Here is a 14,270-nt window from a genome sequence, read left to right on the forward strand (position 1 = left end):
CACAGGGCTTTCAACATTTATCGAATAAAATCTGTATAGTGTGGCGTGCCGATGGAGGCAGCCCGATTCTTCTCGCCAAAATACCTTCGGCTGGCCCCGATTGAAAAGAAGGTGCCTGCAAAGCCCTGCAACAGCTTCTCTATTGGATTTAGATGTGGACTTTGACTAGGCTACGCAAACGCATCAATACACTTTGATCTAAATCGGTACATTTCTCCCAGGGCGGCCTTGTATCTAGCTTCATTCTACTTTGGTCGCATCTTTGCCGTGCTCCTTACATGGCTTTCGGTACATTTTAAACAGGACTCCACTTACTTTTCTTTAAACAGTGTTTTTTTTTTTCCTCCTCCTTTCTTTCCACGCTAAATTAAAGGCTAGATTTGTTGGGATCCCACCTGAACAGTGGATCTATGCAGCTCCTCCAGAGTTACCATGGGCCTCTCGGCTGCTTCTCTGAACAATTATATGGGATATTGATAATGACGCGGGATATTGTTTTAAAGCCTAACCCCTGCTTTAAACATCTCCACAACCCCCAGCCTGCATCTTCATAACGCCGCTCGTCCACCAATGCCCTCTACACTGCAAAAATTTATCTAAAATTAAGTAAAATGCTCTTAAAGTTAGTGTATTTGTCCTTGATTTGAGCAGGTAAAAAAGATGATTTGCCAATGGAATGAGATTTTTGCACTTAGAATAGGAGCAACTCATCTCCATCATCTTATTTCAAGTGCAGGATGTCTAATTATCTTATTTTAGGGGTCAAAATACTCATTCCATTGGCAGATAATCTTATTTACCTGCTCAAATCAAGGACAAATACACTAACTTTAAGAACATTTTACTTATTTTTAGATACGTTTTTGCAGTGTACTGCCAACAGCAGGACTCCATTTCCTAATTATTGCAATTCATTTTAATCAGGGGCGTCAGTCTGAGAGTGGCTGAATACATATGCACGCTCCAATTCGCAGTTTTTTTGTTTTTTTTTTGAAAACCATTTTAGGAATCGTGCAATGTCCTATTTTTATACTTTAAAAACGACGCGTCGCTTTGTGTTGGCCTGCCACGCAAAGATCCCACTAAAAGCCACAGAGCGCTTTGCGGTACCAGCCTGACAAAGTGTAAAAAAACATAAAAGGAATACGGATAATAAACCCCATAAGCGTCGCACAGCTCCAAGAAACAGAACCAAGAGATAACGTGCAGTCTGGTTTTCTCCACATGGCATGTGCCGGCTGAAGGGACGTGCCGTTTAAACTTGATGCTGCCTGATGACATCAAGCCGTCGACGGCTAACACTAGATGGGAGTGGACAGCGTAGCTTCTGCACACTGCAAACGGGCCTTTTACACTTTCTCTCTGCTACACACACACACACAAAGCTACAGCTGCACAATAAAAGACATTCAGACGGTCTAACCCAGACTGTAACAATCAATCCAACATAGATACGCGTACAAGTGCAGCCCTCGGTGCACACTAAGGCCCGTCTCCCGCTGGGCTTGGCTCTGCAGAGGTTGCTGTATGATTTTTCTTTTTTTTTTTTTTTTTACGGCTGGCATTCGGGAAGCACTTTAGCAGTGCATAAAGACCTTATAAAAAGTGTAGTCGTAAAATTAGCAGCCGCAAAATATGTACTTATGTTTTCATGTTAAACTCGGAGGGATATTTTCATCGGGGAGAGCCACGAGCCGACGCGCCCTCCGACAAGTCGTATATCCACAGATGGACACGGCTGTTGAATGAGAAGCAGCACGGTAATAACAGTGTGACTGAGTGTGTGTGTGTTACCGTTGGATTTATTGCAATTTAGCCCTTCATAAAAAAATAAGAGCAGCAGGCTAACTCAAAGCAGCCTGATCTCACTGTGGACCCTCGGCTCAAGACGACCACTAGGGGGCGATCCGAGACCAGATTCAAGCTCTCCGAACCTCTTGGCAGGTTTCACCTCTTTCTGCCAACCCCTCTCTTCTCCTAACACTGCGGCCTGTGCCAAGCTAATGCTCATCATCTGAGCAATGCACCAAACAGCGAAGCCTGAACGTGACTCATCCTGGGAAAAGGGAAAAGATTGACGAGCGTCCAGGTCTACGGATTTCTGGTTTTCGAAATGCCACAACGATGTCTCCCACCGCACAACGTAAACCGTAGACAGAAGCAGAGAAGGAGGGAGAACCGTAGGAAAGCAGTGGCCGCTGAATCGCGTGACTGAGCTGTGTTTGTCCCTGAGGCTGGGCAGGGCTGCTTTTTTTTTTTTTCATAAAGGCGGTTTTGTGGACTACACTCCTGTCATTCTGCACACACACACACACACAGACTAAAAGGGGTTTTTGCAAGCGGGTGGCATAATGAGCGTGTTAGTCTGTGTGTGTGTGTGTGTTTGAAGGCAAACCCGAGGGGCCCTGTGTGGCGTGCGACCCGAATTGCGAGCGCGACGCCTTGGTGCGCGCGCGCGTTTGACGTCATGTTTGTTCACTCTGCGGTCGCGATGGCATCGTCCCTGACGCCAGATGCCCGGGAAAAAGCTGTGTCCCAATTCCGTTCTGGCCCACTGAGTCAGGTCGTTAAAAAGGAGTGGGAGACAAGGGGGAGGCATACAAACACACACACGCACGCACACACGCACGCTTACAAAGCAGCAGCTTTTAGTGTGCCTGTCAAAACGTGGACGCAAGATTATTCAGAAAAAAGGCGCAGGACTTTGAAGTTGCCGGGGCTATGATCGCTGATGAGGAACCGGCTCCAGGTGGGAGTCCATGCGCCGGCCGGGCGTCCACATCTATAGCTCACTGGTAAAAAGGCCAGCGTTTGGTAGCTTCAGCAATACTAAATAATAAAAGATCTAAAAACCTTTTTCCTCCCCAGTTCTGTACAATTCAACAAATAAAAACAATCGTGTTGAATGGATCCAGTATCCGGTCCTCTCTGGCACACACCAGGCATCAAGATAATCCACACGTACGAAGGCATGAGTCTGGAAAAGAGCACAACCTAAATTCTTCAGATTTCTTTGCACCAGGCTAAAAGGCCCTGAAGGCATTCGTCAATAAATTAAGAAAGTGTTGCATCAGAGCAAGAAAACTGGAAAAACTGGACGTTTTCCAGAAATAAGAGAGCTGCAAGAGCTTCTGTATGTCGCTCGTTATGTTCTACACGTGACAACGATCGACCTCCGTTCTCCGAGGCGGGACTGAGGAGTCGGGCCGCGAAAACCGAATCTTTTTTTCTTCCAAAGAAAACATCCGGGGGCCAAATGTGGGCCATAAATCTCACTTGGAGAAGAAACAGCGTTGATGCCAGATGAAACCAGGCTGAAACGTGCCCACGGTGAGACACGGCGGCGGCAGCATCATGCTCTGGGCTCACTTCTCCTCACACGCAACGGGCGAGTTTAGTTTTAACCATCTGTTAAGGCTTGGGCCGAAACCTTCCAGCAATGTGAAGAAAAGCTAAAGAAAAAATAGATTTGTTTGTTTCCGGCATATATATATATATATATATATATATATATATATATATATATATATATATATATATATATATATATATATATATATAGGGGTGGAGGTATATATATACCTCCACCCCAGTATATCTGTTATCCCTTCTAAATGTAGATGATAAATGTCATATTAAAAGTGGAAAACATTCTGAAATGATTTACTATGATCTCAATTGTTTACAACGTAGAAAAGCTGGACTTTTAACAGGGGTGTGTCCACTTCTTACATCCACCGTCCCAAACGGAGCCGCTGAGACCGTCTCACCTTCAGTCTAAATGGCGTATAATTTAAAGGAGCGGTGGATGCATAGACACGGTGAGGGATTTCATCACTCAGTAACCCGTGGAGCACTCCGCCCCGTCTGTCTAACCTGGTTGTGTGTTCGCAGGAGGCAGCACGTCTCCCTCTCCTGCTCCCTTTCCTTGACCAGCTGTTTCTGCTCCTCCTGCAGCTGTTTTTTCTCCTCCTGCAGGAGGCGCATGGCCTTCAGCAGCTCCCTGCGCTCCTGCTGTGCCTCCTCCACACGCTGTCAGACAAAAAAAGGAGATAAAAACAACCGTGATACGGCGCCTGTTTCAGGACATCCGGGGTCTTCTTGTATCTTTTCTTGTCTTTGTTTCTTTTTTTGTTTTGTTTTTTTTAACCCTCCAGACTAGCGGCCCGTCTGTGACGGGGCAGAACAAACCTGCCAGAGATCCGTTAGCGGCCTTTATGGGGTGTAGAGGTATGGTACGACCACAGAAGGAAAGAAAAGCCAAGTCTGAGATTTCTTCTGCCTTTTTTTGAACTGAAAACAAACCTCAGAAACAGACGGCAGGCCAGAAAAACAGGCCGCTCTCATTAGCAGCGTGGCTCTAAGGCGATGAACAGAAAAAAAAGGTTTCTGCTGCTAGGATCACAAACATTTTAAACATTTTAAAATCCATTCTTAGCTACGCTACCGTTTTTTTCATTTTGTCAGAATTTTTACTTAGTCCAAATAATAAAGGGATCCTTCCTGTTGTGAGAATAAAACAAGAGAGTTTAATTAATTGTTCCTTCACTTCAGTCAAAATTAAAGGGCTGAATTAGGGCTGGACGATATAAAAAGACGATATAAAAAAATTAAAGTAAAAGAAAAAATAGAATCATATTCTATATAGAAATAAAAATAGATAAAATAGAAATCATATTGATCGTATTGATGTATATAATTATAAAAAGCTATTGATACTCATCAACAAATTACACATGTATATTTTAAGTGCAGCCCTGGCCATTTTATGTTGTTGCTTAGAGACTTATTTTTAGATACAGAACACACAAACACTGAATTCAAGCTCAACCCTTAATCAACCAACTTTTTACCAAACTGCAATCTGCAATTTTTTATTTTTTTAAAGACAAAAGAACATGTGAACTCTCTGAACTCTTAAGGGGGCGGAGCTTGGTTCCTGGGTCTGCGTTTGTGATTGGTTAAGAGGATGTAATGACTTTCATATTAAGCTACATGATAGGCTAGAATGCATAAGGAAGGAAATTTGTTATTCTATTGAAATTTTTACTGACTCTTTTTTTCCTATCATCAATCTACGTCTATCCATCGATATATATTGTTATTGAATTATCGTACAGCCCTAGTCTGAATAACTTCTTCCAGTGTGACAATACAAAATAAACTTATGGCAAGCCAAAAACTAATCATCCCTTAAATTAAGAGCAACAAATAAATACACTAACAGCTTGTCATAAAGAGACTATTACATCATCGTAGGGTCCACCACTTGCTATCCCCTGCGACTCCATGAATGGAAATTTAAAACCACTGCTGCACCGGTGAGTGTTCAACTTCCTGCGTGTCGCTATGAGAAGCCAAACCCGCATTGATTTGGTGTGGAGCGCTTCAGCTAGAAGTTAAATCAACCAATTCTCTATTATGAACCTTAAACCAATTAAAACAGATGCATTCACGCTGGACTGCTTGTACGCATGAGTGACGGTTTCAACCTTACATGATAGAAATAAATAAATAAACAGACATATAAACATATGGGGCCCATTCCTGTTGTTTAGTGTTACTGCAAAATGTTGGGTGTCCACATATTGATTTGACTTTTAACACTGCCCAGACAAATGCGTCGGCCCTTTTAGAAATCCGCCCTGCTATGAGTTGGAGGCCAATTCCTTTCATTTCAACAGAGCCAATACGTTTTTGCTCAGGTGTGATCTCTACTACATGTGTTTTGTGTAACACATTTCTTATTAGTACTTAGAATAATTTGTAAAATAACTAATACAACAATCTGTAAATGCATTTTGCAGCAAATTTCAGGACTAGACATGACTACATTCAGTCCGCATTCAAAAAAGAAATGTGAACCTGCGCTTTAATTCTGTGCAGATGACTCTGGTTTTAGGGCTGAAAACAGGCCGTAGATATACTGCCATGTGTCTGTCGCTGTCGATGGTGTCAGAGCTGACTGCTGGGAGGTCAAGGACAGAAAGAGCAAAAAAAATAAGCAGCGGGGGTGTGTGGTCTACCTCCAGCAGGCCGGTCTTGGTGGTGACCACCAGTATGTCTGAGTTGCTGTCTTCCTCTGTGACAGTCAGCAGCTCCTCGGTGGGCGTCGCTGGCCTGAACTGGAAGGGCGTGCTGGCACCGCGGATGTCGCCGGCATGCGTCACGTAACAGAACTGGTAGAACTCGCCGTCAGATTTAGGAACGTAGTAGCCTAGGAGGGGGAGAGATCATGTTGTGATTTCTGTGTGCAGCCCTGTTTTGATATTACTGCAAACAACTGTTTCTGCCTATATTTACAACACGTCCTACGTACGCTGACACACCAAACAGCCTGTATTTACCCGGAGATGCAGCCGGCGCTTTATAGTCCTGTCTATCTCAGAACCGGCGGCTGTGAGCAGAGCAGATCCAGCAGCCGGGCGTTTTTTTTTTTGTTTTTTTTTTACTGGCTCCTAACACACCGCAGTGTGCGCTCGTATTTTCACTGGGTAATATCTGACCGTTCCAGGCCCAGTAAAGGCAGTTCGCAGACCCCTCAGCTCAGTGTGTGTGTGTCTGTGTGTGTGTGTGTGTGTGTGTGTGGCAGGAGAGGTGCGCAGGTCCCAGGCCGTCGTTTGCGGTCGTGCTCCCTTATTTAATAAGAGTGTTGGCTTTTATACGCACCGTAAAAAATGGAGGAGTTGCTTTGGAATACCCTGGCTCTGTATAGTGGTTTCCATAATATTGTGTGTGTGTGTGTGTGTGTGTGTGTGCGTGTGTGTACCTTGAAACACTACAGTCCTGTGCACGGTGCTTCCTGGCTCGTAGTTTTCAGGCATGGGGGACCAGAGGAAGGTGTAATAATCTCTGGCCGTGCTCCAGCCCACCTGGGGAAGCAGCGTGAATCAAAAACAGAAATTTTAAAACTTGTGAATGAAAATGGAAATGTGTTGTGGAAATCCATACCAATCCGAATAGAGATTTCAGTTGTGTTTGATACACATGTTAATATTTGTCGTTTACTTAAGAAGATCAAGACAGTTCTCTGTCTTCTACATGCGCTCCATGTCTGCAGTTTCTATTAGAGCACTTGTGCTTGTAAGCACTCACACAACTTTAACTTTCCCCCCCATTTGTTAGACCACAAATTTCGATGTATTTCTTAACTGTAAGGACAAAGGGTGACCCCCACCACATGTTTTTTTTCTTTCCTTTGACACGTGAAAGCTTTTTAAAAAGGTGTGGTTTGACGTATTCAGGCCCCTTTATTCTAATCCAGAGCAAATGCCTTTCCGAGCCGCCTCACTGGTACATCTGAACATCTCAAAGAGCACTTTTTAATCTATCGCCAAAGAGAACGGCACAACTGCAAACCTACCAGGAATCGGCTGGGAAGCTCTGGAGGAGCTGCAGAGATCATGAAGGAGGACAATCTGTTGACAGGTCGACTGTGGGCTGCACATAAATCTGAACTTTATAGAAGAGTGACAAGAAGAACGCCACGAAAAGTCCTGTAAGCAGCGACCTGGTCAGAATTATACTTTTGACCTGCATGCAAAAGGCGTCGTGCGGAGGACAACTAGTACACATCATGTGAAGCCTGTTTTTTTTTTTTCCTGCAGCAGGAACTGTAAGGGCAATCAGAGCCAATGGGAAGATGGATGGAGCTGAATTCAGGACCTTCCTGTAACAAAACCTACAAGGAGGCTGAAAGAGACCTGAACAATCCTAAACTATAACTGGGAGTCACAATAACATGCATATGTATGTGTTACAATGGCCCAGTCAAAGCCCAGCACTGAATTTAATTGCAAATTTGTGGCAAGACTAATAAAAAAAGAAGTAAAAGTAATAAATAAATTAACATTCACCCATCCTGACTGACAATGGGTTAAAGCTGATAGGACATACCACGAAATAGGCGTAGCTCTAGTTCCAGCAAACGGTTGTTCAACAAAGAATGAATTCAAGAACGCTGAAAACATGTCACACTTTTTAAGATTTCCCCCCCCCCGCCCATTTTCAAACATTTTAAAAAACACCGTAACGTTATGCTCTAATACAGGGGTGTCAAACTCATTTTGGTTTAGGGGCCGCTTACAGCTTAATCTGATCTCAAGAGGGCCACATGAGTAAACTCATTGCAAGATTAAATAGATAATTTAATCTAATAATAATAAATTTTGTACACTTTTGTAGATTTTTATATTAAATAAATTTCACTTTTACACAATATATTATGAATAACCTCAGCGTTTTTAAGAAAAGTATGTGCAATTTCAACAATACTTTTATTCAGTTAAACATTTACTTGTGCATTATGCATAAGAACTGATCACAATGATTATACAATGTTGAAAAAAAAAAATTCAAATTTTTTCGAACTTAAAAAACACTGTCCTACATGACAAAAATTAAGATCCGGCCCGCTGGCCGTATGTTTGACACCCCTGCTCTAATATATATGGGTCCACCACACCAAATCCCGATAGAATAGAATAACTCAGTGGTTTTGAGTTGACAAGTGAATGTTTATAATGGATATATATATGTTTAATATGGATATCTCCAGAGTAGGCTGCATTAAAATATGAAGGCTGCAAAAGAAGGAGCAGAAGACTCAAGGTGCAATCAGAAGCTCTGAGTGGTTGGTTTGACTTTAGAAGTTCAGTCACCGACTAATGGATGGGAAAGGGGGGAAAAATATAACGCAGAGATTTTCATAAAAGAGGGCAAAGAACAAGTTACCACATGTGGCAATGTGGCGTTAAAGTTAGAAAAAATAAAATAGATGAATCAACTTAAAAAAGGAAAGAAAAAAAAACATATTTTGGAGTCACACACTACAAGTCCGCTACACTGTTTTACGATAAAGGAAATAAAGTGGCCCCAGCTCCAGTAGGGCTTTAAATACATACCTAAAACCACGCCAGTAAACTTAACATTACCTGCCAAAATGAACTATTACGTTAATCATTAACGCAGCTGAAATTTGTTTTATTGAAACGTCGAGTTATTTACACGGTGTTGACCCATCCTAGGAAAGTATTTAAACTTTCAGGCCGTAAATCACCCCAACTCTTTACAGGCATTTCTCAAAAGTGGCAGTTTTAAAAGCGCCGTTTCCTAAAACATGATTGCCGTGCTTCCCCGCCCCGCCCGCCCGTCCTCGTCGTCGTCGTCACATAACGCCGGGCACAGGGCGCGCTAGCTGCAGTCGGCGTGAGGTCCTGCGCCAAGAACATTCTTTTCCACCTCCGCCGCTGTCTCAGCCATGGCCTCCGAGCTCCGGTGGCCTCGCGCCAGCCTTTTGCTTGTGCGGTCATGTGTGTTTGCTCAAGACAGAGAGGGAGGAGGAAGACAAAAAAGAAAGAAAAGAAAAGAAAAAAAAGGCATCAATAATTCGGCTAATTGTAGAGGGGAGGTTGACTGACGTTTGCTTAGACATGGAGTGGCATTCCAGCAGAGGAGTGATGTTATAAAATAATCACAGGCAAGGCACCTATCAATCACTCAAGCCCGAGTGAGAGGGGACAGCGCGATGACACCTTAATTATACGCTCGCGCAACGGGTTTCTCCCCGCCTTGCTACCGAACATGCCACAACTGAAAACCTACCGGGGTTTCCTTTACGCTTGTTACAGCGGCGTGGGAGTTAGAAAACGCGTCAGTGAATGCACGCGTTCTGAAAAGTATCAGCAAGCCAGAGAATAAAAAGAAAAGAAAAAAACGCCTTCTTTAAAAGCTTGTTTAAAATGTACACAGTTGATGTTTACCGTGCACACACGGCCTGAGAGCACACTGCCGGAGGGTGCCACTGTTCAGGAACACGTCCGTTGCATCAGGGTCCCTGCCTGCACTGGGCTTGCGTGGACTCTTTTGCCCACTAGGAGGCGCCTGCAGCCAATTTAAAACAAGCCCTTCCTGCATGCTCCCGGCCATGCTGGCAGCAAAAGCTCAGCTTTTGGTCTCAATCGCAGGTAGCGCTGAAGGATGGGGTGGGAAAGGGGAGGAAAATGCTCTTTCCCTGAGTCAGGCCTGCAAAAGGCTTCGTTTTTTTTGTTGTTTTTTTTGCCTCTGGGGAGAAATAAAGCATTGTACATAACACAAGCATTTCCAGCTACTTGGCGTGTGAAGGACAGCTCTAATCGGCTGAGTCTAAAGAAGATTCCCCGGCACGGTTAGTTGAATTGAAATCTGCTGGCATACCTTAGGAGCTGTGTTATACAATTTAATTTTATTTATATAGCGCCAATTCATGAAACATGTCATCTCAAGGCACTTTCCGAAATCCAATTCAATCAGATTATACAGACTGGTTCAGATTATACAGATTGGTCAAAAGATTTCCAGTCTAAGGAAACCCAGTTGATTGCATCAAAGTCTTGACAAGCAGCATTCACTCCTCCTGGAGAAGCGTAGAGCCACAGGCAGAGTCGTCCATGGCTTTGCAGCAATCCCTCATACTGAGCAAGCATGAAGCGACAGTGGAGAGAAAAACTCCCCATTAACGGGAAGGAAAACCTCCAGCAGAACCAGGTTCAGTGTGAACGGTCATCTGCCTTATTTACAGAGCTTTGTGTTCACAACTGCAATCTTTGATGTGTCTTACCAGGATCTTTTGGTGGGACACCAACACCAGGTGAGGCATACTTGGGAAGGGAAAGTCAAACGGTGCATGGTTTTCGCTTTTTTTCTATTTTTACAAGTGTGGCGTGCATTTGTATTCAGCAATTTAAAAAATGAAGAAGGAATGCCACAACTAGAAACATGCTAACGCACCCAGACTGAGAGGCTTAGTAAGGGAGGCAATGATCAGAGAAGCAGCCAATTACGCCTGTGGTGACTGTGGATGAGCTGCAGAGTCAAACAGCTCAGGTGGGAGAATTTATAAACGCAGCTATTAGTCAGGCAGTCCAAGAAAATGGTCTTTATGAAAGAGTGGCAAAAAGGAAGCCATCACTTAAAGGGGACATATCACGCTTTTTAGGTCCTCCTTTTCACATTGAAATAATTCAGCTGTGGTCTAAATAAAGTGGAACTGCAATGCTTTAGCCTGAAATCCTCATTGATTTACCCCCCATGTTCCCCCTTTTTTGCTCCTGTTCTGATCTGCATCGGAGAGCAACTCGTTTTGGTGCTGTCCCTTTAAATCTAAAGGATGCTCTTCACTTCATGTCACCACTCCACTCCACTCCGCCCTGTTCGGCCATTTTTGTAGTATGCTGGAGGACGGTGTAATGAACAACCAATGACTTATCCACTTGTACCTTCGGTATCTTTCTGGTTGGATTACAAAATCGCTCTGAGAAATAAAAATGGCGGCTTTGCAAGACTTGGCAAGATGGAAGTTCACGGCCTTGTTTAGCAGCTACGCAGCAAATCCTATGACATAAGTGTTCGGTGGTATGTATGTAACAGTAAGTGCAACGATTAGTCGACATTGCCGATAATGTCGACTAATGAAAAATTGTCGAGGCAAAAATTCCTGTGTCGACGCGTCGTTAAAAATATATAAACATTGCTGCGGTGTCAAAGCTTCACTTTCAGTGGTAGTTTAAATCACACTGCCTAATTAAAGAGAACAAACCTGACACTGAGCTATATTTAAAAGATTTTTTTAAACATCAAGCAACGGTGGTCAACAGGTTGTTTTAAAAACATTTTTATAGTAAAAAAAAATTTAATTTGATAGCAATATTAAAAATAAACTAAGTCAGTTAAATTTAAAATTTATATTTTATGGAGGATCATTTATAAAGCTAATAAAGGAGAGTGACAAGAAGAGACAATAAAGAGGCGTTCAAAGGTGTACAGACAAGAACAGGCGAGTCAAAATATTTTTACAAGCAACTGAAGTGATGATGGAGATTGTACAAAAAAAAAAAAAAATCGGGATTAATCGAAAAAATAACTGATAGATTAGTCAAATATAAAATTAAACGTTAGTTGCAGCCCTACCTAGAGACTCCAAGTACATAACAAAATGTATTTAAGGCCTAAAAAAGTAGATTTTGATACACGTCAGAAAGGCGACACAGAAAATATGTGGAAAAATATGCTTTGGTTAAATGAGTCTAAAACTGAGCTTCCTGACCTACATCCAAAAGCTAATGCAGCATCACTCTGAAGACACCGTGGCTGTGTAGTGGAGGACGCCCGGTGCTGTGGGCGCCTTTACCAGCAGGCATGGCGAACAGAGATGATGGGGAGTCAATCCTTGAAGCAGGCCGGTAAAAGGCAGTAAAAGACTTCAACGGGTGTTACCTATATCGGTATGAGGATTTGAGTAAATATTTACAAAAAAAAAAACGTTCACAGACGCTCTCCATCCAATCGGACTGAGGTTGAGCTATTTTCCAGTAGCGGAACAGGTCAGATCTTCAGTAGTGAGAGTCCAGAAGACCTGCAGCTCTGATGGTAGATCTACAAAGTATTGACTCAGAGGGGCTGAGGATAAATTCAGATTTTGCTCTTTTTCCATCAACATTTATTTTTGAAAACCTATTTATCCCTTTCCTTCTCCACTTTTTTGTTATTCACACTAACTCCCGACAAAATGACGTTAAAGACGGTTTTAGCGACGTGTGACAATGGGACGTAGTTTAGGGGGCATTAATATGTGAGCTAGGCACACTGCTCAGCCTTTGCGACTATCAACTAAGGCCCTAATGAACGCGCGACAGACAGACGTGTACGTCAAAGCGGATTAAAGATCCACGGTCTGCTTGTTCCCTGACATGGAGCTCTAACCATCAAACAGGTTTCTTCACCATGGATTACCATAATTACATTTTCCAATCCTCAAGTTTTCTTGTTTTTTTTTTTTTTTCCAAATAAACTCAGCCTCTTTATTCTTTTTTTTTTTTTTTTTTAATTGAACTGTTGGATCTGAAGTCAGTTCCTTAAAACAACGATAAAACGTCGGCCTTTTGTCTTTACGAGGTTTTTTTAAGCTTCCCGGCTCACATTTCCTGTTAATTACGTGTGAGATTTGATGGCCTTGATAAAAGAGTCCAAGCAGAGAGAAGGGAAATGGGCTGATGGGAAGCCAAAGGAAAAGGGGGCACATGTGAAATGATCGGGGGTGGGGGTGCAAATGTGTGCAACCAGCCCACCATGTATAGCCCTCCTTGTTTTCCGACTGCAGAGCGACCGCACCAAAGCTTGCGGCGGGCTTTCAGGCTTGTACTGACGGGCTAAGTCGTTACTGTCGGGGGCGCATGCACGTGTCGGCGTGCTAACTGCGAACCTTACGGACGATTAACGAGACAACGCTCGTGTGCGTGCGTGCGTGGCCTACCTTGAAAATGCCCACCCAGTCCTTGGGGTGGGGAGTGATGTAAGGGGTCAGCGTGTAACGGCACTCCAGGGGCGCCTGGGGTAGGAAACTCTTCCCCACGTTCTGGAAGATGACGTGAGCGAAGTTGGACGTCTCCATGATGCTGACGCTGCAGCCAGGCGACGAGTCCACCACCTGGAAGGATGACATCTTACCCAGTCGGTCACTTCATTTGTCTGCAAGTAAGGGAGGAGACAGAAAGGAGAGGAAAAAGTCAAAAACAGTAGTTTTTTTTTTTTTATCTTCCATGCACCTTGCAAAAGCATTCCCAAAAGTAGCCCTTCAGACCGTTTTGTATTTTTTCAAAATATAGCCACAAATGTACTGAATTTGGCTTTGGCGTGACAGACCATCAGAAAACACTGTATAACGTGGATTGTTTTTACAATAAAAGTAAAAAAAAAAAACCAATGCAATGAGTTCTTTTTTTGGACCTACATGATAAACCATCTACAGGGTGAAACATGGTGGCGGCAGCATCATGCTGCGGGGGATGCTTTTCTTTAATAGGAACAGAAAAGCTGGTGAGCGTTGATGGGAAGATGAATGGAGCTGGGTACAGGACAGCGCGGTCAAATGTCGCAAAAGAGACGAGACTGGGCTAGAAGGATGCCTTTCAGCAGGAGCTCTGACCTTTAAGACCCAATAATAGTAGTCTAAACGTTGGCTTTTTAACGCATGAACTTGATCAGTTTCTCTTCAAACATATGTTTCTTTCTCCTGACAGATCTGTGAATGAGGTCGACAGAAACTTAACTTTATCAGCGTTTTTTCCCCCCCAGTGTTAGGGCTGGGCGATAAATCGATTTAAACGATTAATTCGAATTTACAATTCTTTAAGATTTCATTTTTGGAAAATCTGGATTTTATTTTGCCAATACACTCATTGGGTTTCCATGAAGAGAACAGCATGTGATGCTGAATATATGTTTAGGCAAAATTA

At 43.2% G+C, this 14,270-nt stretch overlaps 1 protein-coding gene across 1 annotated transcript in view; it reads right to left on the reverse strand.

Annotated features, from left to right (window-relative positions):
• tax1bp1a (Tax1 (human T-cell leukemia virus type I) binding protein 1a) overlaps positions 1-14,270 on the reverse strand; it is a 34,501-nt gene that overhangs the window by 16,856 nt on the left and 3,375 nt on the right. The window contains exons 3-6 of the mRNA XM_012874245.3: positions 13,289-13,503; positions 6,770-6,872; positions 6,027-6,217; positions 3,877-4,032 (exon numbers count right to left, since the gene is read on the reverse strand). Of these exons, the coding sequence (XP_012729699.2) occupies positions 3,877-4,032; positions 6,027-6,217; positions 6,770-6,872; positions 13,289-13,477 (639 nt within the window). The 5' untranslated portion in view covers positions 13,478-13,503. The remainder of the gene's footprint in view (positions 1-3,876; positions 4,033-6,026; positions 6,218-6,769; positions 6,873-13,288; positions 13,504-14,270) is intronic.

This window comes from Fundulus heteroclitus, chromosome 13, assembly GCF_011125445.2.
Source record: "Fundulus heteroclitus isolate FHET01 chromosome 13, MU-UCD_Fhet_4.1, whole genome shotgun sequence".
NCBI lineage: Eukaryota > Metazoa > Chordata > Actinopteri > Cyprinodontiformes > Fundulidae > Fundulus > Fundulus heteroclitus.